General features: G+C 45.3%; 1 protein-coding gene across 1 annotated transcript in view; it reads left to right on the top strand.

Annotated features, from left to right (window-relative positions):
• The window catches only part of EPB41L4B (erythrocyte membrane protein band 4.1 like 4B), a gene marked incomplete at its 5' end in the record, with an annotated part of 135100 nt that overhangs the window by 24984 nt on the left and 84794 nt on the right, over positions 1-25322 (top strand). The window contains 2 exons of the mRNA XM_024753686.1: positions 10408-10512; positions 24309-24351. Coding sequence (XP_024609454.1) covers positions 10408-10512; positions 24309-24351 — 148 coding nt within the window. The remainder of the gene's footprint in view (positions 1-10407; positions 10513-24308; positions 24352-25322) is intronic.

The following is a 25322-nucleotide window of genomic DNA, read 5'->3' as shown; positions in this document are numbered from 1 at the left end:
TTTGTGACCACCTAGAGGGGTGGGATAGGGAGGGTGGGAGGGAGGGAGACACAAGAGGGAAGAGATATGGGGACATATGTATATGTATAACTGATTCTCTTTGTTATAAAGCAGAAACTAACACACCACTGTAATGCAATTATACTTCAATAAAGATGTTTAAAAAAAAAAAACCCGTTGAGGTGGGACTCAGCTAGGATTTTCTTTTGCTTTTCATGGCGTTGATCAGGATCACCCAGGAGTACTTAGTTGCAAGATTGGCTGGTGTAGAGGGTCCATGATGGCTGCACGCACATCTGGCGCCTTGACAGGGATGGCTGGAGGCTGGGCTCAGCTGGGACAGTTGAGAGGAACATCTGCTCATGGCCTCTTCAGCATGGTAGTCTTAGGGTAGTTGGATTTTTCACATGGTGGCTGGCTCTTCCCACAGAGCAAGCATCCCAAGAGAACTGTCACTCACCTTGGAAATCACAGAATATCACTAATGCCATATTCTGTTTGGTTGAAGCAGCGCCAGCCTCTTCCATATGCAAGGGAAAAAGAAAAAGACCTTGCAGCCATTTTTTTAGTGGCTACAGTTTAAAAGATTAACACAAAAATTAACACTGTAGCTACTTGCCACCAGGGACCTTTTAAGTCCCCATGTACTTGCTTCTCTTTTGATGTAAGATGGAGGGCACTGGGATGGAAAGCCCCTGCCTTAGAGGTCATTCAGGGCAGTCTCCGTCCCATTCTCTAGGGCTTCGAGTGGACTCAGTTGGGCAGAGAGTACTGTGACTGGTTCGTGACTCACCTAGCTTAATAATAAAGGTGAGGAGAGGCTCGCAATCCAGAATTCTAAGAGTCATTTGTCCAGTGGACCTTTGTGTTAGGGGGGTTGTCTGATATTTTTGTCCTGGTCTGTAGGGATCGCATATGAAAATGTGCCTGATACTAGCTACCCCGAAGTTAAAGAGTATTCAACATGCGCTGTTTCAGTGTTTCTTATTGAGAGTGGGAGGTATAATATTTGAAGTGTTGGGTGAAACCAGTTTTCAGGGCTGGTTCTCCAGGATCAAGTAGCTTTAGTATCCAGACTTCATTCAGCATCTTGAGGATTGAAAGGGAACCCCTCCCTTCAACTAACCGCTGAGTCACATGTGTTAGGCATGCTTGGAAGGAGCTATAGGGAGACAGAAACCGAAGTCATTAGGAGGTGTTAGGTATTCCACACGGATTGAAAGAAGGTTCATAGGCTCATGGCCGTTGGGACCATTTAATTCTCACAGCAGAAACAAATGAGGGCTTTGACTCTTTGCTGAGATATAAATACAGTTTGGCCTGAAGATGGTTTATCAGCCTGGAACAGGGGCTGATCAGTAGTTAATCAATAATGCAACACGAAGTCTCAGTGCTTTAGATTGGTCTCTCCATCAGTTGAAGCCAGTGTGGTGCTCTGTTCTGGACCCCTTAAGCCTACAACCTGCCCACCCAGACCTCATGTTGCACGTGGAGAGCCCCACGCCCCTGGTTGAAAGCAAACCCTGGTCGTCACTGCCTCTTTTCACTGACTCACATACCAAGATGACTTTCTTCTAAGATTGTTCTCACTTCCTTGTTGATCAAAATCAAGGGAAGTTGTTTCTGTAAATTTTCTTTTTAATTAATTAATTTTATTTTTGGCTGCGTTGGTTCTTTGTTGCTGCATGTGGGCTTTTTTTCTAGTTGCGGCGAGCGGGGGCTACTCTTCGTTGCGGTGTGTGGGCTTCTCATTGCGGTGGCTTCTCTTGTTGCAGAGCACGGGCTCTAGGCATGCGAGCTTCAGTAGTTGTGGTACCCGGGCTCAGTAGTTGTGGCACGCGGGCGCTAGAGCGCAGGCTCGGTAGTTGCGGCGCACGGGCTAGGTTGCTCCGCAGCATGTGGGATCTTCCCGGACCAGGGCTCGAGCCCGTGTCCCCTAACAATTCTTAACCACTGTGCCACCAGGGAAGTCCCCAAGGGCAGTTGTTTTTGCTGCGTCCTCTGAGTTCTAAGAGGTTGTTAGCCAGGCAAATCAGGAAATTAATCACATGTGCCCTGTTTTACCAGAATTGAATTTCCGGGAGCTGCCCAGCCTGTGGATGTCCCCCACGCACCGTGTCTTGACTTCTGTGTTAGTATGTGAGCAAATCAACTACTTTGTGTTCTGCCACAGCTTCCCTGCCCTCCAGACAAAACTGGAATTGCCCCCACCCCACCATGAGATCTATTTGTGTCGGACCATGTGGCCCTGTATCCCAGCTGTAGCCAAGGCCACATGTGAAGTAGGCTCTCAGCAGCCATGTGTTGAATTGGGCTTAAGAAACATTTCTTGTTTGCTGGACATGGCTCATGTGTTTGGAGCCAAAGAGGTGAATGAGCTGACCAGAGAAGCAGCGGGATGAGGTGGAAAGAACTCTGTCCACCTGTCTAAGAATCCGGAAGGCTGGGTCCTGATTCTACGTCTGCTACTTGTAAGCAATGTGAACTTGGTCACGTAATCTCTCTGAGGCTCAGGCTCCCTCTCTGCAAAATGGGGTCATGGAACCTTTGTAAACATGGAGATCCTCTTCAACTGGGAGATGGAATTTATGAGCTGGAGAGCCTGGCCTTCAGTCCAGCAGATTAGGGATACTTCTGCACAGTACTTGCATCAGTCGGTGCCAGTTTTGAGTCACCAGATCTTGCCGATGGCCGAGATGCTATTTCTCACTCATGATGAAGTTTCAAGGTAACTTTATTGGGTAATTTCAGATATTTGTCTTTACGACGTCCTGGTGTAAACAGTTTATATTTCTTTGTGATGACTTAATAGTGATGGCAATGGGGACAGAGACCCCTGGGCCACTTTGTGTGCGTGTGAGTGTAACAGAGAGCTAGTTTCCTGCTAAGGCTCAGAGAAAGCTAGCAAGTTACCAAGTTGCGGGGTGGGGTTAGGAGCTAGTAACTCACCATGAATTAGAACTTCCTAGAAACAGTTGAAAGATACCTTGAGGTAGGTGCCTTCTGGGAACCGCTGGCCAGGAAGCCCACCGATGAGAACAGGTAGAGTTCCCGGAGCTGTTTAAACAGGGGTGTTTACGAACTTGGAAAGGAAGGAGTTGATCTCCAGGCACCAACAGGGATTTACCAAAAACACCAAAGCCTCGTTAGCCTCAGTGTTTCTTTAAATGGCATTACTAGATCACAGACTTCCTGTACCTCAGTTTTTGTTCAGCATCGGGCAAAAAGTATATCGTGTTATTCCTGTGGACACGGGAGAGAAATAAGGTTTGGACGAAAGTGATAATAATGCCTTTGTGTGTATAGGACACCGCAGTTTACGGGGCACGCGCATTTGCTTTCTTGCTTTTTTATTAACATAATGACTTAGCAAGGTGGACGGGGCGGAGGAGAGTACCCCATTTTTCAGACGGAGAGGCTGAGTCTCGGGGTGGGGCTTGCCTAGGGTCACCGTCATATTGCTAGAAAGGAAACAGAGCTGGTTTTCCAACCCAACATTTTTTTTTAAATAAATTTATTTTTATTTATTTACTGTGGGATCTTCCCAGACCAGGGTTCGAACCCAATTCCCCTGCATTGGCAGACGGATTCTTAACCACTGCACCACCAGGGACGCCCCCAACCCAACATTTTTGCCTCTGCGATTTCCAGGGCATGCCCCCCTCCATGGTAAAACTGTGTGTATTTATAACCAGGCTGTGGCCACCATCAGATGGGTGCCTTACTACTGTAGAAATAAAGACACTGCCCCTCCCCCACCCCATACCCTCCACGCCTCACCCCTTCCTGATTATCAGATTTATGTTGCAAAACTAAGATCAGTAAGTGGTGTATGGGATAATAACCAGGGGGGTTAACCTTTAAATAATGTTCTTAAAAGGATAGATTGTGGGCCAATTTAAATAAGATGACATTTAATTGGAGCAAATGCAAAAATCTGCACTTAGGTTTCGAAACCATCGCCACACTTATTTTGGTTATTTTGTAACCCATATATAAAAATCCAGGACGTGATAATATTTCATAGAAGGCATAGCATTTTCACCAGCCAAAAGGGCAGGCCACAGTGTGGTATGGTTTTCAAAACACCAGTGTTCTAGACTGCTTTAGAACAGACAGGGAGTCGGGAACGGGAGATGGTAGTACCAGGGTTCTGCATCCAGGTCCCAGCTGGCTGTAGAGAATTCCCAATGAAGATGAACCAGGAAGATCAGACTTGTGCAAAGTGGGTTGTTTGAAGACTGTCTTGGGAGCTGAGGATTCTCCTAAACCCCCATCAGCGTTATGTTTTCGAGCTTTAGAATGTCGAATGATAAAGAAGCAAAGATGAACAGGACAGGGTGCCGCCAACAGGAAGTTTAGTGATGATGATTGTCACTTGAAAGTGGCCATGGGGATTGGTTTGTTGCAGGTGGGGATAGCAATGGGGATGTAGGGGAGGAGGACACCTAGGCAAAGGAATGACACAGGCAACACTGTAGGGGTGGGACCTGCTGTCTGTGGTGAGTGGGCGGTGTGGTTGGAGAACACGTTTGCCTGGAGCCCAGGGTACATGTGAGGCCTGTGGGAGGGAGAAGGAGTATTGGGTTGGGCGGCATAGATTATGCAGAATCCCTAGCACCAGGCCAAGAAGCCTGCGCTTCATCCTCTGGTGGATGTTTCTGTGCAGAAAAGTGACTGGGATGAGGGCTGTGTTGTATGAGGACCATTCCGGCAAACACAAGGAAGATGGCCTTTAGGAGGGAGACACTAGAGGTAGTTGGACCACTTGGGGGCTGTTGCTGAGGTCCGTATATGAGGTGATGTGGCCTGAGCCACAATGGAGAGGAAAGAGAGAGCCTTCTGAAGATGGATGTAGAGGGGCGTGCCATCTGATGGATGTGGAACTGGTGGATGGAAGAGAGCCTCGTGTGCCTGCAAGGCTCCTGAAATCCTTTCTCTGCCCAGATGTCATGCTTTCCACCAACTAGGATGTATATGCTTGACTAGCACTTGTACACACAGCTTATTTCCTCCTTTCAAAGCTACCTCGGATGCGCGGCATCTTATGCTATTGAGACTAATGAGATTTGGACGGATTGGCTTCTATCTTCTCTGTTCTTCCAGGACCACAGTCGACCTATTACATTGCAAGTGGGTCAGGTTCCAGTAAGACGTTGCCAGTTGCATCTGTCTAAGAGGGTCAGGCTGGTTCATTTATTTGGGGGACAGTTAAGACATCCGCTGTCCAGCAGTCTTCCTTATCGGGACCGTGTCTGGGAACCAGTAAATAGGCAAAATCAGAACCTCTGACTGGCTAACAAAGATTTCACGATGTCCATACCTTTCCCTGCTGGCTGGCTGCCTGACCCAGTCTTTAACCGGCAACTCTGTACTCTTACTTTACACATGATTTTCATGCACGTGGTTATTTTTAGCTCCTCTCAGATCAGAAGGAGCTTCTCTAGAGAGACATACTGTCTCCAAACCACTGGTTGCTGGTCCCTGTAAAAAATGATGTGCTGAGACGGGAGGAAGAAAAACTAGGCAACGTGGATGTAAGAGCTCGAGGGTAGAGCTCTCTAGATCCTGCTGTGTTTGGGGACAGCTCTCCATACGTGTCTTGCAGTTGGTAGACTTCAGGATGTTGATGGGGACTTTGTAAGGTTTTACAATGAGTATATTCTGTTTGGGAAGGCAGGGAGGTAAGTGGTGTTGCTACTTATGGGCTCGGGTCTTAAGCTGTTTAGGACGACGTTGCTCCGCAAGAAGGACTTGTTCTTCTGTAGCTTCCTGTAGCTGCTCCCTTCCAGACTTTGTGACCCCAGCAGACCCCAATGCCTAGAGGGTGGCTGACATTCGATGAGCAGTTGGTAAATATCTGTTGAATGAATGAATGAATGGATTCATCACAGAGGGGGAGACCCAGTTAATGATGAGGCAACAAGGAGCAGCTTCCATTCTTGTCACATTAACAGATCTCCTGGTGTAATCACTAGACAGCACTTCACATCATAGCCGCGAAATTGTGTTTAGGTAAATGGCCTTGGACGTAGAGCACAGTTCCCTAGATGCTTGTTCATGGAAAACTTAATTTGAAAAGATTTTAGTGAGTGTATTCTCATTTTTAGCCCTGCCGTTTGTGAAATATCAGTCTGTTTTTCGTGCTTCGGCATGACCCATCCAGAAGATTTGTTTCGTGGCCCCATCCATCCCCCATGCACATATCCCCATCCATCCACACATCCATCCACACATCCATCCATCCATCCATCCATCCAGCAAACACATTTGTGGAATGCCTGCGTTTTGGGGATGGAAGGAAGAGAGAATGGTATCCAGGTGAACACAGCTGGTCTCTGCCCTTGGGAGTGCTCAGTCTGAAGCAGGAATAAGACAGGAACATGGGCAGCTATGGTGCAGTGTGATAAGTGTGTATGTAATGAAGGCATGGGCCTGCTTGTGGGAACCCAGAAGAGGGGCACTTTCTGCCCTGGAGCGGACGGAGAGAGTAGAGCTGGGAAGCTGCCGAAGGAGGGAATGTTTGGGCCAGTAAGCCCGAGATGACAGCTTGTGGGCTTCCAGGGGCTGCCCTGAGTAAGATGTCCTGGCTGGCAGTGCAGATGAGTTATCTGGAACCTTCTCAGTTTTGAGAATGGACACTCTGTGGGCTGGGAGGAGTGAAAGATGGTTGATTCATGGACTGTGGTCTTGACCCTCCTATCTTCAACCTGCCTTTAACTCCCTGGGACCTCTGTTTCAAGGACCCTTCTGTTCATTCCAGCCCTCATAATTTCACCAGATTCTTTTTAGAGCAGGAAAGGGCCATTGGGAATTCTCTTTTCCAGCAGAAAAGACCAAAGAGCATACTTGGAGGGAGGAAGGTGAGTGGGGGGAAGTGTTTATAGGTGAGTAAGAATAGTGTTTCCTATCCACCAGACCCTGCTGTATGCCACCCCCAAGTCCAGCCGAGTGAGGGTCTGTCAGCAGAGGAGCCAGTCTGGCATTGGCAGAAGGGACTCACTGCCCCTAGAAAGGTTCTTTTCCTAACCGCCACCTTGAGCTCATTCTAAATTAAGAGCCACTTTAGAAAGACATCAGAAAAGTAAAATTTGGAATGACCTAGACAGAAACTTGGGCTAACCTCCCTCATTTTACATGTGGGGAACTGTGCTTTTTCAGTTCATACTCTGAGAGTGTTAAAATTACATACCTGGACGGTAAGCCCTGAACCAAAATAGACCCAGGTGGGAGCAGGTTGGATTTGGGGTCCTTTGAGTTTTGGTGGCCCTGTATATTCAGGGCGCCATGGCCACGTCTGATTTGCAGCTGCAGGGGAAGTCCAGGATGACCGTATGGTTTGGGGGAAATTATGAATGGCTTAAGGTTGGAGTTAATGGTGCATCTGGGACTAGAGCACAGGTCTCTTGCTTTCTCCCAGTGCAGTTTTTTCTGCCACATCCTGCTGCTAAAGCTTTACTCTAACTATTTTTTTCCCACTAGGAAACCCACTAATGAAGCATTGGCACCGTGATAATAGGTGTTGCATGGGGCCAATAGCACTGGATAGTCATTGGAAGAAATACATCCAGAAGATGGATTGTTATGGGCAAGGAGGAAGAGTGCCAGAATTGTGATTTTTTTTTTTTTTTGAAATTGTATTTGCTGCCTAACAACTGCCAAAAGACCAGTGTTAAAAAAAAAAACTTGGGAAGAAAACCATCTATAGTTTCTCCATGCTAACACAGCTGTTTTAGTTTTTGCCAATTTCCTGTTTTTATCAAGTAGTCCATGTACGGTGCATATGTATTTTTATGTAGTTGGGATCACAGCTTTCTCTTAACAGAGTTAAGTACTGTGTTTACTTAACGTTTCTCATAAGAATTTTCCATATTTCGGTCTCGTCTTCATAATTCTTTTTGGTTATGGCTGAGTAGTATTCTGGAGTGCTGGTGGGCCCCAGTGCTGTGTTCTGTGATTGGAGTTTCAGTTGCTCTTCTCTTGGCCCTCCCGTGATCCTGCCTATTTCTCCAGTAGATTAATTTATAGAGAACATCACCGCACGTCAAGTCTTCTGCTTCTGTTGAATTGATGCCTTCAGAGGAGTATTTCCAGGAAGGAAAGAGACTGTAATTCATTGATGTAGTTTTGATTTTTTTTTGTTGTTATTTATTTGTATAACGTAAGTACAGATGTACACATAAAACAAAGGTACAGTTTAATGAACTACTAGAAGGTAGACAGACACCCTTGTACCACTACCCACGTCAAAAGCTGGAACCCTGCCAGCCAGCCAGAAGTCCACCGTTGCCCCCTCCCTGTGCCCCCTCCAAGCCCCAAGAGCAACGACTGCTCTGTCTTTATTACAGTCACTTCTTTACTATCTTTCCAAGTTTGCTCACCCAAGTGTGCATCCCTAGATATTTCAAGTTAAGTTATCCTTTTTTTAAAAAATGTCTTTTAAATCTCTTTTAATCTGTAGGTGTTCCCTCCATCTCTTCTCTTCCCTATAGTCTGTTGGTTGAAGAAACTAGGTCATTTGTCCTGAGGAGTTTCTAGAATTTTCCACAGGCTGGATCTCGCCAATTGCAGTCCCGTGTAGTTTAGAACGTTCCTCTGCATTTCCTACAGTTGGCAGTTGGATCTAGTGGTTGAATCAGTCCCAGGGTTGATTTTTTTTTTTTTTCCTGTGGAAAGAGAGGTGTGGGGAGCAAGATTATATCTTGGGTGGTGGGACGTTCTTCATGGCGAGGTACATAATGGTTGTCTGTCTGTCTCCTATTGTGATGTTAGTAGCCAGTGGCATCCAATGCTTAGAGCCTGCCATTCATTAGAAGTTGCAAAATTGTGGTATTGCCATTCTGTTGTTTCTTCCTCATTTATTTGCTGGAATACTACTATAAAGAAAACCTTTGCCTCTCTACTATTTTTAATTGTTTATTTATAGAGATTCACATACCATACAATTCACCTATCTGAAGCATGCAATTTAGTGGTTTTTAGTATTTTCGTAGAGTTGCGCATCAATCACCACAATTAATTTTAGAACACTTCATTAACCTCGAAAAAAATCCTACTCATCTTCGCCGTCACCCCGCAAACCTGGCAGCCCTAAGCAATCGCTAATCTAATTTCTGTCTCTAGACTTGCTGTTCTGGACGTTTCAAATAATACGTGGTCATTTGTAACCAAGTTCTTTCACTTAGTATAATGTTTTCAATATCCATTGATGTTGTAGCATGTATCAGAACTTTATTCCTTTTTATGGCCAAATAATATTCCACTGTATGGATGTACTGCATTTTGTTTATCCATTCATCAGTTGATAGACATTTGGGTTGCTTCCACTTTTTGGCTATCAGGAATAATGCTGCTGTGAACATTTTTGTACCAGTTTCTGTGTGAGCTTAATGTTTTCATTTTTCTTGGATATTTACCTGGAAGTGTCATTGCTGGGTCAAATGGTAACTCTAAGTTTAACCGTTTAAGAAACTGCCAGGCTGTTTCCTAAATCAGCTACACAATTTGACATTCCTGTCAGCAGTATAAGAGGGTTCCAGTTTCTCCAACATTGGTTATCTGTCTTTTTTATTATAGCCCTCCTAGTGGGTGTGAAGTGTCTGATTGTGGTTTTGATTTGCATTTCCCTGATGAGTAATGATGTTGAGCATCTTTTCATATGCTTATTGGCTGTTTTTCTATCTTTGGAGAACCATCTATCTATCTATCTATCTATCTATCTCTATTTCCTTGACCTAATTTTTAATTGAATATATGTCTTTTTATTATTGAGTTGTAATAATTCTTTGTATGTTCTAGATAGAAGTCTCTTGTCAGAAGTATGATTTGTAAAATTTTCTCCCATTCAGGGTTGTCTTTGTACTGTCTTGATATCTTGGTGTTCTTTGAAGCATAAAAGTTTTACATTTTTGATGATGTCCAGCTTGTTTTTTCTTTTGTTGCTTGCACTTTTGGTGTTTTATCTAGGAAACTGTTGCCTAATCCAAGGTCCTGAAGATTTGTGTGTATGTTTTATTCTGAGTTTTATAATCTTAACTCTTACATTTAGGTCTTTGATTCATTTTGAGTTAATTTTTGTATATGTTGTCATCTGCTCTTTGGTTACCCAGGATCAGTGCTTGATTTTTTTTCCCATTTATTTACCATTTATCATAATAAGTCACTGGTTCCCTAATCATCCTATGACGTTGTAGTTTGGTGGGGTTTCTTGTCATTATGTATGTATGCTTAGATTTCATCATGAGTTTGTATTATAATAAAAATAATTACATTTTAAAAAATGTGTGTACTGTGACACATGTATGCAATAGAGAGAGAAAAGTGCTTTTGTGGTTTGTTTCTTTTTTTAACCTTGTTTCTTATCCGGTTGTCACATCCTAAATTTTCTTCCACCCAATTGTCTTCCAGAAACATGCCAAAGGCCAGGATTTGTTTGATCAGATTGTGTACCACTTGGACCTGGTGGAAACAGATTACTTTGGCCTCCAGTTCCTTGACTCTGCCCAGGTTGCGGTATGTATGCCTTTGATTCCTTACAGGATGGATTGGCTTTTCATGCTAATCAGAGATCCACAGTTGCTAGAAATTGGTAGAGAAAAACAGGAGTAAAACTGTGATATTGTTGCAGTAAGGAGCATTGGGAGGGAGGTGCTGGCACCCACGTGAGATGATGCAGCCATGGTGCCCCACCCTGGAGATGGCCAGTACCTGCGAAAGGAAGAGGAAGATGTGTTCCTGTTACACATGGGGATGCACTAGGGGAACCTTTCCAAGCATAGGGATGCAGTATGGGCACATCTCTAGAGTAGGTAGAGAGAAGAAATATCCTTATAGGAATTCTTTTAAGGATGCTGCTTGTATTTAACCAGCAGAAGAGGCTGTGCTACCCTCCCCTTCTGGACTCTTGCCAGGTGTAGCAAGCAGGTGCTGTGAACACAGCTGAATTGCAGCCGGGCTTAGTGGGCTCAGGGGCTGGGCAGTCGGAGCGGGTCTTGGCATTGCTCGAGAACCATCTTGCAGGCTCCAGCAGGTTGCGTTAGGTCATCAAAGACTTCCCCCGCTTTGCCTGAGACAGAACTGTGTGCAGTGGAGGTGCTCAAGTACATGAACTCGACACAGCTCAGAACCACTCTTTCATTTATTTTAATTTCTGTATTTATTTTATAACTGACCTACAGCACTATGTTAGTTCCTGTTACACAATGTAGTAATTCAGTATTTCTGTACATTTCTAAATGATCGCCCTGAAAGCCTATTTACGACCCATCACCGTACAGAGATATTACCTTATTACTGACTGTATTCTCCACACTGTACATTTCATACCTGTGACTCACTTATTTTGCAACTACTAGATGTTTGTATGTCTTAATCTCCCTCACCTATTTCTATCTCCCTCCTTCCCCCCGGCAACCACCTGTTTGTTCTCTGTATCTGTAACTCTGTTTCTGTTTTGTAATGTTTGTTCATTTGTTCTGTTTCTTAGATTCCACATATAAGTGATATCATACCATGTTTGTCTTTCACTATCTGACTTATTTTACTTAGCATAATACCCTCTAAGTCCCTCCATGTTGTCACAAATGGCAAGATTTCATTATTTTTTTATGCATGAGTAATATTCCATTGCATATATATTATAGATACCACATCTTCTTTATCCATTCATCTATTGATGGGCACTTGGGTTGCTTCCATATCTTGGCTATTGTAAATAACAGTGCAACGAACATAGGGGTGCATATATCTTTTCTAATTAGTGTTTTTTTCCTTTGGATAAATATCTAGGAGTGGAAGTGCTGGATCATATAGTAGTTCTATTTTTAGTTTTTTGAGGAACCTCCATACTGTTTTCCATAGTGGCTGCATCAATTTACATTCCTACCAACAGTGCATGAGGGTTTCCTTTTCTCCACATCCTCGCCAATACTTGTTATTTGTTGTGTTTTTGATAATAGCCATTCTGACAGGTGTGAGGTGATAGATACCTCGTTGTGGTTTAGATTTGCATTTTCCTGATGGTTAGTGATATTGAGCATCTTCTCATGTTTCTGTTGGCCATCTGTATGTCTTCTTTGGGAAAGTGTCTATTCAGATCCTCTGCCCATTTTTAAATAGGATTGTTTGGGTTTTTTGATGTTGAGTTGTATGAGGTCTTTGTATATTTTGGATATTAACCCCTTATCAGATGTATCATTTGCAAAGATTTTCTCCTGGTCAGTAGGCGGCATTTTCATTTTGCTGATAGTTGTCTTCACTGTGCAAAAGCTTTTTAGTTTGGTGTAGTCCCATTTGTTTATTTTTGCTTTTGTTTCCCTTGCCTGAGGAGACATATACAAAAAATACTACTAAGACTACTGTCAAAGAGCATACTGCCTATGTTTTCTTCTAGAAGTTTTATGGTTTCAGGTCTTACATTTAGGTCTTTTATCTATTTTGAATTTATTTTTGTGCATAGTGTGAGGTAGAAGTCCAATTTGATTCTTCTGCATGTAGCTGTCCAGATCTCCCAACACCATTTATTGAAGAGACTGTCTTTGCCACATTGTATATTCTTGCCTCCTTTGTCATTGATTAATTGATCATATAAATGTGGGTTCATTTCTGGGCTCTCTATTCTGTTCCATTGACCTATGTGTCTGTACCATACTGTTTAGATTACTGTAGCTTTGTAGTATAGCTTGAAATCAGGGAATGTGGTACCTCCAGCTTTGTTCTTTTAAAAAGCAGGAAAGACTTCGGGGTCTCCCTTCCCAACAAAATCTAGCTTTGGGTTTCAAAGAGAACTTATTCAGGAATCTAAAAGTATTTATTAAGTGCCTGTTATGCACTGGGTCCTGTTCCAAGCAGTGGATAATGCAGTGGATGTATGTAATACCTATGCAACATGACTGGTGGTAATAAGTGTTAAGAAAAATAAAGCAGAGTGAGGTGTTAGACAAAGTAAAGGGAGGGTGAGGGAATAGACAGAGTAAGGGGCAGTGCTATCTTAGACAGAGTATGAAAGGGTGAGTTCCCTGGTAGGAGATGTTTGAGCTGAGACCTGGAGCTCCTCATCTGTGGCTAAGCCTTTCTACCTGAAAGACACTTTTTAGAGACTTCCGGGGGGCTACCCATGACAGTTGTAAGGAGATGCTCAAAGTCGATGCCTGGAAATTGGGTCTGCCTGAGATGGTTACTGTGATGCTCAGTCTGCAGTGATAACGGTGGAGCCAGGACTTAAGTGTGCCCGGGCTACAGTGCCTGCTGGGCAGACACTCCCCTCTGCTCCCACTGGATGCCCCCTCTACACCACTGACTTCCTCTCCACCTTCAGGACCTCCTGTCTGCTGACAGCCCACTACCCCAACCCCCTGACTATTGCCACGAACACCCCAACTGCCTCCTTGAGTTCGTGGTCCTGATTCCTTCCTGTGAGCCGGAGACTCTCACTCTGGCCACTGTGGCCCTGGGGAGGGCAGACCAGCTTTTCCCTGTCCCCTCCCCCATGCAGTTCTGCTTCCTTTGAGGTTGGACTGCCCAGTGCTGTGCCCTCTGACCTCAGCGCTCTCCTTCCCATCCTTCAAGGCCTCTGGTGCCTGTTTTTCTCTTCCCTGGGCAACCTCAGAACTCAAATTGCTGACCCCTCTAAACATTCCAGACATGGTTTCCTCTCACTGAAGCTTCAGTTGAGTAAACCTCACACAGATGCACTTCTGGTCCTGTCACCACTCCAAGATCCGGAATTCTGTCATTTCTCATCCCATGACAACGTCCCATGATCGCATCCTTCCAGTTCTTCTACATGTGGCCTTGGCCCACGACAACTCCTCCTACTCTGTCCTTCCTCCCGGCCTGGCGAAGCTCAGCTGTCTCACCTGTGTCCCCTCTTGCCCTTTGATTTTCCTGCTCCCCTGACTGTCCCCTGGCCTCCCTTTGACACGCATGCAGGCCCATATGCTTCCTCTGCTGCTTCTCCTGGGCTGCCAGGCGTTGCTGGAGAGCCACGGGCTGTGCGTTTTGGCACCAGCACAAATCACAGATCACAGGTTCAGCAGAGTCCAAGCCCCTGAGCTGTTCTTGGAGCCTCATTAACCCCCAGTGGACTCTGGGGGTTAATCCCAACTCTGGAATGCCCCAGGGTTCCCCTCTGACTCTGGATCACAGGCCCGTAGTCCAGTTCCCACAAAGACTGGTCTCATGGTTGGCCTTGCCACCTACTGGGAAGACCGAGTCATTTAGCTGAAACACCTTGAGTTTTCTTCCCTGCATCTCAAAGTTTCTTTTTTCTCTCTGTCCATCCTTTTTACTACTTTAAGGGAGTTTGCCTGTTTCTCCAGCATTTACTCACTACACCTGCATCAGAGTTCCATTTCCGGTTGCTTCCTGGGTGCTGAGTTTAGAGTCCTCCTTGCTGTCCCCAGCATCTGACACTTGCCAGCCCTCCTCATCCCGGAAACTCTTCTCTGTTCTGCCTTCTCCTGTTGTCCTAACATGTGTGGTATCTTTGGCTTCAGATTGTTTATGGCCCTGGACTGAGTCAGACCTGGACCTTACTCTTGGTTCTGCCCCAACTCATTTGATGGGCTTTAGATAAGCCACCTTTTCTCCCTTGGGCTCAGTTTCCTCATCTGTAAAATGAGCTTCTTTTATTTATTTACTTATTTTTGGCTGTGTTGGTTCTTCACTGCTGCGCGGGCTTTCTCTAGTTGCGGCGAGTGGGGGCTACTCTTCGTTGCAGTGCGTGGGCTTCTCATTGCGGTGTCTTCTCTTGAAGAGCATGGGCTCTAGGCCTGCGGGCTTCAGTAGTTGTGGCTCGCAGGCTCTAGAGCTCAGGCTTAGTACTTGTGGTGCACAGGCTTAGTTGCTCTGCAGCACGTGGGATCTTCCCAGACCAGGGATTGAACCTGTGTCCCCTGCATTGACAGGTGGATTCTTAACCACTGCGCCAGCAGGGAAGCGCCTGTTTTTTTTCTTTTGACCACCCCAGGCAGCATGTGTAATCTTAGTTCCCCGACCAAGGATCAAACCCACGCCCCCTGCAGTGGAAGCATGGAGTCTTAACCACTGGACTGCCAGGAAAATCCCTAAAATGGGGTTCTTGGACCTGTTCTCCCAAGAGCTCTTCTAGTTCTAATGTCCAGTGATTCTGAGTCTAAAGAAGAGGCAGGCGTGTCTGCCCCACAAATCTTCTCTAGTCGGGGAGAAGGTACCTGTTATTTCTTCCATTAGAGCCAAGTACCTGTTGTTCTGGTGGCGTGTCCTCATCCCCAGGCGACTGCTTTCCAGCCACACGGGTTCCCAGAAAGCCGAGAATGTGACTCCACTATGAAAGGCTCTGCTGTGAGCCTCTGCTCACTTGGCTGCCGGGCTTTCCCGTCCGCTGGTGCCCTGGCCCTGTGCAGCGGGAGGGATGTTCATGGTGAGATCCAGGCGTCCTTCCCAGGCCATACACCTGCAGATGCTCAGATTCTGCAGGTGCTAAAGCCTTTCAAGCATGCAGCTCTGTGAATATGATGCGCTTTTCTTCCCCACGAGAGCAGGCGTAGGGTCCTCATCTGCTGAACTCTGAGGATCCTAGAGATGTGGGGCAGCGACAGCTCCCAGGCCTCTTCTGCTCATCCGTTTGATATCTAAGCTGGGCTCATTGTAGGCTGGGTCTGGTACTGCCCGCACCTTGCTTGTGCTGGTTCCCCTCCCGGGACACCCTTTCTCATCCCGTTTAAACTTCTGGCCATCGTTCAAGACCACCTCTGATGACAGCCCTTCGTGCAGCGTGTCCTCAACTCCCAAAATGTTTTTCCTCCTCTATGTAAACCTGAGCTTATTTTGCCCTCCCTGGCAGTTTGCTCATTTGGCCTCAGGGTCATTATGTGTGTATATGAACAAACCTTTCTGATTAGATCCTAAGACTTAGGTCCTCCTCTTCTTAACTTGGTGACTATTGGTGACAAAGGCATACAACCTAGAACTTTTGTCCTTAGCCCCAGAAGGGACCTTAGGAGCCATTTGTCAAATTTCTCCATCTCTGGTGGTGAAACCAAAGTCCTTAGACCTTGGCAAGTCACTTAGCGAGTAGCGCAGCTTGTGTGCGAACCCAGGTTTTCCGATTTCGGGTTTTAAGTGTTCTTTTCGGTACACTGTACTCTGGAACCTCAGTTTTCCTAACACCAAGGTGAATGTAGTAACATCCATTTCAGAGGGAAATTGAAGGACTCAGTGAGTTAATGGAAGAGAAAGGGTTTTGTAATCCAGCATGGGTGTGGGTCTCACTTCTTCCCAGCTGGGCAGGCCAGGGGGGACCAGACGTCATCACGGCCCCCAGAGCTGATGCCCTGAGGTTAGCTGGAACCTCAAGGTTGCCCTGTCCGTGGGAGAGACCTTAGCGATTTAGATGAGACCTCTGGGAAAGTTCGCTGAGCCAATGATTTTTCCCAAAGGCCTGGGACAAAGCATTTGGTGGCAGGTGTGATAGATGGGGGCTCAGAAGGGAGCGGTCCACTTGGCCATTGGCTTATTGCCCCATAATTGAGGCTCCTGCAAGGAATGACATCCCCACCCAGCCCCTGATATGCAAATCAGAAGGCTGGGGGTTCCAGGGCTCTTGGCTGTCTGCATCCCCAGCTTATATTCCCAGCTTGCTGCAGAGAGCCAAGCCTGGTTTCCATAGTGCACAGCCCAGCCCTGAAGCAAGGTCAAAGTCTACTGGCATCGCCTATTTTTAGCAGTTGGGGCTGGGGCCTCCTCTTTCCCTTTTCCATATCAAAGCAGGAAAGCCACCCAGGAACCCACTCTGTAGCTCTCACTTTGGCACAGCTCAAAGCAGGGGCAGGGGTTCTATTTTTACATATCAAAGCTTTCTTCCGAGAGCCCAGGTCTCTGGCCTGCACCCACCCAGCTTTCTTAGACTGTTCTGGTAGGCGCTGTTTACTGAGTTTCTACTCTGATGAGCTCTGAGGCAGGTATCAAACTAAAGACATTATATAACTCTTGTTTAACATTCAGCATTGATCTGTAAAGCTGGCCATGAAGCAGACCCATTTCACAGATGAGGAAGCTGAGGCTCACTAGAAACCTTGTAAAGATTAAAGTAAGGGGCAGAGCCGGGATTCAGAACCTGGTCTCTCATTCCAAAGGCCAGCACTTTCCACTGGGTTATGCTGATTCCATTACACAAGGGAACATCACACCCACCCACACACAGCCACACTCGTGGAAAGAAAACATTCAGTCAGTAGCCATTCAGCAAACTTTGACTTGGAGCTTACTCAGTGGCAAGCTCTGTGGTGCAGAGGTAGGCTGGACAGTGTCCCCACCTGCCACATTCTGGTGAGGGAGACAGACAAGTGGTCCCTTGGAAAACTGGGGGCTCATTTTTTTTTTATGATAAATATAAAATTACCCAATAAAATATCCACCACAGTTAGTGTACTTAAAGTATCTTAGGACTCAGAGTCTTGGAGCAAAAAACCAATCCCAGAATTTCAGTGTTAAGATCCTGAAACCTGGAAAGTTAAGTCTCAGACTATACTGTTCACGGTTACAGACTGTACTGTTCGTTGCCCTCCCGTCTGTGAGCCCGGAGACTGTGTTGCGGATGAGGTGATCAGGGTATCAGAGGGGAAGGGTGAACATGGGGTGGGCCGCAGCCACAGAGGATGAGAGGACTTTGCCAGGCAGAGGAGTGGCAGGGATTTGGGGCTGGGGTAACTGTAGCCCCACCAAGCAGAAGTCTCCGTCCCCATCTCGGGGTGGGCGTTCTACAGGGTAGGTGTAGCCATCCTCAGTCCCTTCCAAAGCCCCTCCCAGCGTGAAAAGGGAGCATTTCATGGTGGTCCGTTTTGCAGCAAGGAATTCAGAAAAGGTGGTTTTGGGCCTTTGTCTCAGACTTGTGAGCTGTTTTTCATCTGGTTTTTGCAGCACGGAATCGGGTAGATGGGTGATTAGAGGCCCAGGGCTGTGAGGGGAGGTTGACACACAGACACGGTGACTGCTGGAAGGACTCCGTGGACGCCAGAGGGACTGTTGTGGCTTCATCCTGATGGATGCCTGGAATGTCATCACATTTGCCACTTGTGTGGACACTGCCGGCGCTCCTACCATTTCAGATGTATGTGGGGTTAGGGTTGGAGAGCATAAACACTAGTAGTGGTAGGGAGGGAGACGCAAGAGGGAAGGGATATGGGAACATAAGTATATATATAACTGATTCATTTTGTTGTAAAGCAGAAACTAACACACCATTGTAAAGCAATTATACTCCAATAAAGATGTTAAAAACAAACAAACAAAAAAACACTAGTAGTGGGACATGTTACTGTCAGAGAAAACATCTTAAACCCTTCCTTTCATTTGAACAGTTCATTACAGTTGCCATGGACACTGAGTTGATTCTTGTGTTAGGGGACCGCTCAGTGCACAGATGAGGAAGCTGAGGGGATGGGGTGGGGGGCTTGCTCCTGGCCACATGCCAGGCAAGTGGCAGGGCTGGGACTTGAACTCTGATCTCCTGCCTCCTTCTCGAAGACGTGTGCAACAGCTCAAGAAATGCCTCAGGCCTCCCAGCAGCCTGCTTCTGAATGTTAGCAGAGCAAGTGTTTTCCTGTCCATGTGCAGGTATTGGCGCTGAATGGGAAGCTATTGATAAAGGGAAGGGGTCTCTGCAATTGATTTAAATGAATCCCCAAGGAAAGCTCGAGTAGCTGGCGTGAATGGGTTGGCAGGGCTTCATGCTGAATGAGGACGAGGAGAGATCCCTCCGGTAGGCAGAGAAGGTATGTCCTGGTGGGGTGTGATGCGGAGCCCCAGAGCACCGGATGCCGACACAGCCTGAGTTAGAATCCTGCCTCATTAGCGCTGCGATCCGGGGTACCTTGAGTCCTCTCCACGGCCACCTTCCTGTGCTCGAAGCCTGAGAAAGGGATGGATGTGACATAACGTAAGGGGTGTTTTTTCCAACACTACAAGCAATGGATTCTGATACTGTCTGCCTGAAGACAGTGTCGGATTAAGGGCTCAGTCCCTCAGACTCCCCACCAACCCCCGCACCGCACATACACACACACTTCAGGTGCTAATCCCAAGTCCACGTTGTCACCTGTGCTTCTGACCTACTAGCTATAGGTAGGAGTTTCCCATGACCCGCTCTGTGGGTTTAATTTACTGGAGCCAGTCACAGAAATCGGGGACAGTTTACTTACTAGGTTACCAGTTTATTATACAAGGATGTAACTCGGGAACAGCCAGTTGAAACGGATGCATAGGGCAAGGTATAGGGGGGTGGGGAGGTGTGGAGCTCTCATGCCGCTCCTCCCAAATCTCCGTGTGTTCACCAACCCAGAAGGTCTATGAACCTTGTCCTTTTGGGTTTTTATGGAGGCTGCACTACATAGACATGATTGATTAAATCATCGGCCGTTGGTGATCGATCCAACCTCCAGCCCCTCTCCCCTTCCCAGAGGTCGGGGAGGTGACAGGCGACTGAAAGTTCTAACCCTGTAATCAATCATGTGTTTGGTTTCCCTGGCAACAAGCCCCATCCTTAGGTGCTTTCCCAAAGTCACCTCATTCACGTAAACTCAGGTATCATTGAAAGGGTTTCATTATGAATGTTAAGACACTTTTACTGCTGTTACCACTTAGGAAATTACAAGGGTTTTAGGAGCTTTGTGCCAGAAACTGACAAAGACCGAATATATACATTTCTTATTATGAGTCACAACATCACACACAATAAGCTCCAAAAGTGTTCATTCTCTTCTTTCTCTTTACATCCTTTGGATATGATTCTCTCTCAGATTCCTCCAGCGCTAATTTAAATGCAAACTTTTTACAAGACACTTTTTACAAGCCAAGAAAATCTAGAGGTACTAGAAAGCCACTTATGAGTTCCATCACTCAAACGTGATGGCCCAGGGTTGTACAGGCAGAGTTTTTAGACCCTCTTCAACCCCTGAGCTTCTCCTGGCCATTGTGATTCAAGTGCTTCTGTGTAGATTTTAGACAATTAACTTCTATAACCAGCCTTATGTATGTTCTAATTCTAGAACTGATGTACTATCAGAACAGATGGGCTTTGCCAGATCATCTCACATCTCGATTTATGGGAAGGGTTTTGCCAGATGGACTTGGATGAGAAATTCAGATCAGAAACCACCTAATACCTGTTAGAGTGTTTGAGTTAAATGTCTTGCCCTTTGAACTCAGCAAGGCACCTGTCTGTTTCCGGTGACTGGTTTAATGGTCTGTTAAGAGGGCTGGAGCCATTTGCCTTGGCCTCTGCCGACAGGCGGCCTGGCTGTACTTAGCCGAATGCAGGTGAACATCCAAGACAGGTCCTGCTGCTGCTGAATAGGGCTTCAAGCCAAGTATAGGATATAATTTATTAAATGCCACATTGGGCCTGAGTGCCCCCAGCGTCTTCAAGTCGCAGGGTGGTCTTATGGGATTAAGCATGAGTGATTCGAGTCTGGTCAGCTCCTACAGCTAAGAAGAAAAGTCGGGTCATTTTGAACTGGTTGGATACAAGATAGATTTTATCATCTCTTATTTTAGGCTTGTGACTGGATTTCTTAGCACCTCTGATGCAGATGAGCAAACCTGATCTGAACACCACAGGGTCAAGGAGCTCTTTAAATGGAGCCGTTTCTGATTCTTTTCCCGGCTTTGTGAGCCCCAGACTTTTCACAGGCCTCAATCCTGGCGGGTCCTGCTCTGGGCAGGGCTCTGTGGCTGGTGGCTAGGTGGGAAGGATGGAGGCCAGCACTCATGGATAAGGGGGCTTCTTTTTTTTTAGATTTTTTTTTTTTTTGATGCAGACCATTTTTAAAGTCTTCATTGAATTTGTTACAATATTGCTTATGTTTTGGGATTTTTTTGGCCACAAGGCACGTGGGATCTTATCTCCCCGACCAGGGATTGAACCCACACCCCTGCATTGGAAGGTGAAGTCTTAACCACTGGACCGCCAGGGAAGTCCCTGATAGGGGGGCTTCTTTAGCAGTGTGGTCAGAGGGAAAGGCGTCTGCTGTCCAGGTGGAGCATCTAGCCATGATCTGCCTGTCAGTTAACACGGGTTGTAGACATCTGGCTAATAAACCCTGAAATTGCTTGAGATTTCAGACAGCAGTTTTCAGAAGGGCTCGTGGATATTTCAAGATCCCCAGGATCATTATTAGGACATATTCTTGGGTAGGAGAGGATGCAGGAAAACTTCAACACTAAATATTTAATGGGATACTGGGAGCCTTTAAAAAACACTAAGGATCTGAGATTCTGTTTAATGATCATGGGTGGGACCTGGGCATTTGTGATTGAAACACACAGCCAGGGTTGAAAACCACAGCTGAGGACACGACACAGGTTGGGCCTGGATCAAGATTAGAGTTTGACAGTAGAGGGAGAGCAACAGTGGGCTGAAGTTTGTTCTATTCCAAATACAATAAGGAGACTTGAGAAGGGAAAGAGATGGGACAAGCTCCTTTAATCTCTGAGCCTCTGGGGCTAATAAGATTAGAAGGCTGGTTGCAGGGAGAACTTTTCTTGCCTGCTAAGGATAAATTGATTTGAAAGTGAGGCAAAGAACAGGTTTAGCCAAGCCATTAGCATGATACTTACTTTGGCAGGAAAGTAAATATTATGTTTGTATCAAGTCTTTATCTGTCCTCCCAGGGGCTAAAGTTCAGCATTTCCAGCTTGGTTGAGGGCAGCAGTGAGACTGAATTCTAATGATACAAATTGATCATCAGAAACTGCCCGATAGGCAAGTGATGAATGAATGATGGGAGTTGGCAACCCAGCCCACCTCCCCGCACCGTGAAAATAATATTCCCATTCAAAGGAAAAAAACTATGCAGAGAATTAAAAAAGAAAAACAGTAGACGTCATTCCCAGTCCCACATTCAGAAATAACCTCTATAAATTCTTCTAGACATGTTGATAGGAAATAATAATTTTCTATAAAGGGATCCCACCTGCCTTTTTTTTTCCATCTCACATTGTGCCGTGGATCTCTTGCCACGTCAATAAATATAGGCCTAAATAGATTTAAAGGCTGAATAGTATTTCATTATATGGAGGAGCCATTGTTTTAATCCATCTTTGTTGATGGACATTTAGGTCATTTTCCATTCAAAGCTATGAACAGTGAGATAAAGCATCCTGTCCATAAGCCTTTGAGATAGGCATCCGGCTATGGGGATCCAGTGCTTTGATCACACGGTTGCCTAGCTGGGGAGTGGGGTTGACCGAGCCCACGGTCTCCCATTGTACTACTCCCAGCTTATGGTATTATAAGTCACCTCTTATTTGCTCCTGTGTTTCCTCATCCCCCTCCTCCCACACAGTCAGAGTGGGCTCTTTGGTGAGGGGTAGAGTACACGGTACTCAGTCCCACCCTTTCTCATTATTAGAATGTGCAGAGTTTAGATTGCTTCTGAAAGTCTCTTGACGGTCAGCAGAATGGCCTCGGATTTTGAACAGCTAGTGAGAAACCTGCTGCGGGCTGTGTTGTTCCAACATCCTAACAGCGATGTTCCACGTGCATGGGATTTACGTAAAGGGATGGGAAGGTCTCTATTTGCCTCATTTAAAAAATTACGTTGAACATTTATTTCTCAAGCATCTGATAAGGGCCGGCTGGGTGCCAGGCTCTGTGTTTGGCACAGGAAACTCAGAGATGATTGAGTGCGTGGTCCCTGCCCTTCGAGGCTCCTGTTCACCTGGAGGGGCTCGCAGTTTCATGTTCCTAAATGTTGCTTTCCATGGAAGTCAGGCTCCTGAGGCTCTTCGGGACTGTAGTGTCAACAACTTGGACGTTATAGAGGAACGTTTATATGAGGGAAATGGTTTTGCAGTTTCCTTGGATGGATGAGACTGAAGTGGTGTTTCTGGTGAAAACTAGAGGAAGTTGAAATGCCTTCATGGACCAGAGCAGAATTCTCTCAGGCAAATCCCCTCCTGTCTTTCCATCTTCAGTGCGGGTCATTTAAAGGGTCATGAATTTTGGTTTTAAATTTTAGAGTTTAGGGCGACAGAATGCCAAGACCTGTGTATGAGCAGAGATTTTCGACGGCGGGGCTTGTAGTCATTACTAGATTAACGGAGACTTGGTTGTAACTTGAGAAAACTCAGAAGGAAAAGGCAGTGGGTGGCTCCGCTGAGTAGAAGGGACTTTATAGATCAATGAGGTAAAGGGTGTTAGGTTATTTTAGGCACCTCTTTGGAAAGCTAACTCTCCCCGGGAGAAATGCTCTTGATGTGCATAAGCACAGATATTTTTTCTTTTTTTTAATTGAAGTATAGTTTATTTATAATGTTGTGTTAGTTTCAGGTGTACAGCAAAGTGATTCAGTTATATATATATTTTTTCAGATTATTTTCCATTATAGGTTGTTAAAAAATATTGAATATGGTTCCCTGTGCTATACAGTGACTCTTTGTTGCTTATCTAGTTTATGTATAGTAGTTTGCATCTGTAGTTTAATCCCAAACTCCTAATTTATCCCTCTCCCCTTCCCCCTTTGGTAACCATAAGTTTGTTTTCTATTTTTGTGAGTCTGTTTCCATTTTGTATATAGATTCATTTGTATTATTTTTTAGATTCCACATATAAGTGATATCATGTAATATTTGTCTTTCTGTGACTTACTTCACTTAGTATGATAATCTCTAGGTCCATCCATGCTGCTGCAAATGGCAATATTTCATTCTTTTTTATGGCTGAATAATAGTCTGTTATACACACACACACACACACACACACACACACACACATATCTTCTTAAACCAGTCATCTGCTGATGGGCACTTGGCTTGGCTATTATAAATAGTGCTGCTATGAACATTGAGGTGTGTGTATCTTTTCGAATTAATGTTTTCAGTGTTTTTGGATATATACCCAGGAGTAGAATTGCTGGATCAAATGGTTCTATTTTTCATTTTTTAAGGGACCTCCGTATTGTTCTCCATAGTGGCTGCTCCAATTTACCTTCCCACCAGCAGTGTATGAGGGTTCACTTTTCCCTTATCCTCTCCAGCATTTATTATTTGTAGACCTTTTGTTGATGCCCATTCTGACCCGTGTGAGGTGATACCTTGTTGTGGTTTTGATTTGTATTTGTGTCATAATTAGTGATGTTGAGCATCTTTTCATGTAGCACAGGTATTTTTATACCATTCCAAGCTGTTTGCAGATCCCCAGCCTAAGAGCTCATGATCTGGTACAATCCCTGGTTTTAATTACTAAGAGTTGTAGGGCAGGGTAACTCCAAGCGACTGTGTAATCTTACTGATGAACTATTCCTAAGAAAAACTTTTTTTCTTTCTTTCAGCACTGGCTGGATCATTCCAAACCCATAAAAAAGCAGATGAAAAGTAAGTAAGCAGAATTTAGTTTACTACCTTCTTTTATCAGAGAGTAAACTCCTTTGCCAATGTTTTGAGGTATTACATTTTCATTAGAACTTGGGAGCATTTTCAAATGGATTCAATTTTAAGGATGAATTTTAATTTCCTAAGGCTGGCTAAATATTAGAGTTTAAAATTTGAATAAGAGTTTTTAGTAGGTGTTGAAAAACAGACTAAGCCCTCATTTGAAATCAGACACTTCTCCCAGTGAGGACTGATAGATATGCTGTTCAGAAACATGACTTTATACCTGTGACATTCGTTTTCTCGTGAGTGATGAAGTAGATTCAGAGAATGGGAGAGCAGGAAGGATCTTTGACAGTCTGGTCCAGCTCTCTGATTTTATAGTTGTGGTAACCAGATTTCTTCAGTGTGGTTTATGTATGAGTAATTTTTTTTAATTCAATACTTTTAAGGTTTTTTTACCGTAGGTTTTTTTTTTTTTTTTTTTTTTTTTGGTACGCGGGCCTCTCACTGTTATGGCCTCTCCCATTCTCCCGTTGCGGAGCACAGGCTCCGGACGCGCAGGCTCAGCGGCCATGGCTCACGGGCCCAGCCTCTCTGCAGCATGTGGGATCTTCCCGGACCGGGGCACGAACCCGTGTCCCCTGCATCGGCACGCGGACTCTCAACCACTGCGCCACCAGGGAAGCCCTACCGTAGTATTTTTAGATTACAGAACACTTGACTGTTTATGTGTCACTTTCCTTTAGCCCACTTAGTATTTTGTTAAAAGTTAGTATCACTTTGGGTGAATCAGAGGTGAAAGTAAAAGGTTAGCTCTTAGTAATTCATCTAGATGATGACGGTTTTTTTCCAGAATGAGATTACTAGCTAAACTATCTTTTGTCAAAACCGAAGTCCATTTTAGTTTTCCAAACTAGTACTGAAAAGAACTTACTAGCTTTGTATGTTCTGTTGTTACCTCCCAGAGTCCG

This window comes from Neophocaena asiaeorientalis, unplaced genomic scaffold (genome assembly GCF_003031525.2).
Source record: "Neophocaena asiaeorientalis asiaeorientalis breed wild unplaced genomic scaffold, Neophocaena_asiaeorientalis_V1.1 scaffold342, whole genome shotgun sequence".
In the NCBI taxonomy this organism is placed as follows: domain Eukaryota; kingdom Metazoa; phylum Chordata; class Mammalia; order Artiodactyla; family Phocoenidae; genus Neophocaena; species Neophocaena asiaeorientalis.
Note: the sequence above shows the minus strand (reverse complement) of the source record. Positions and strands in the feature narration are given on the sequence as shown.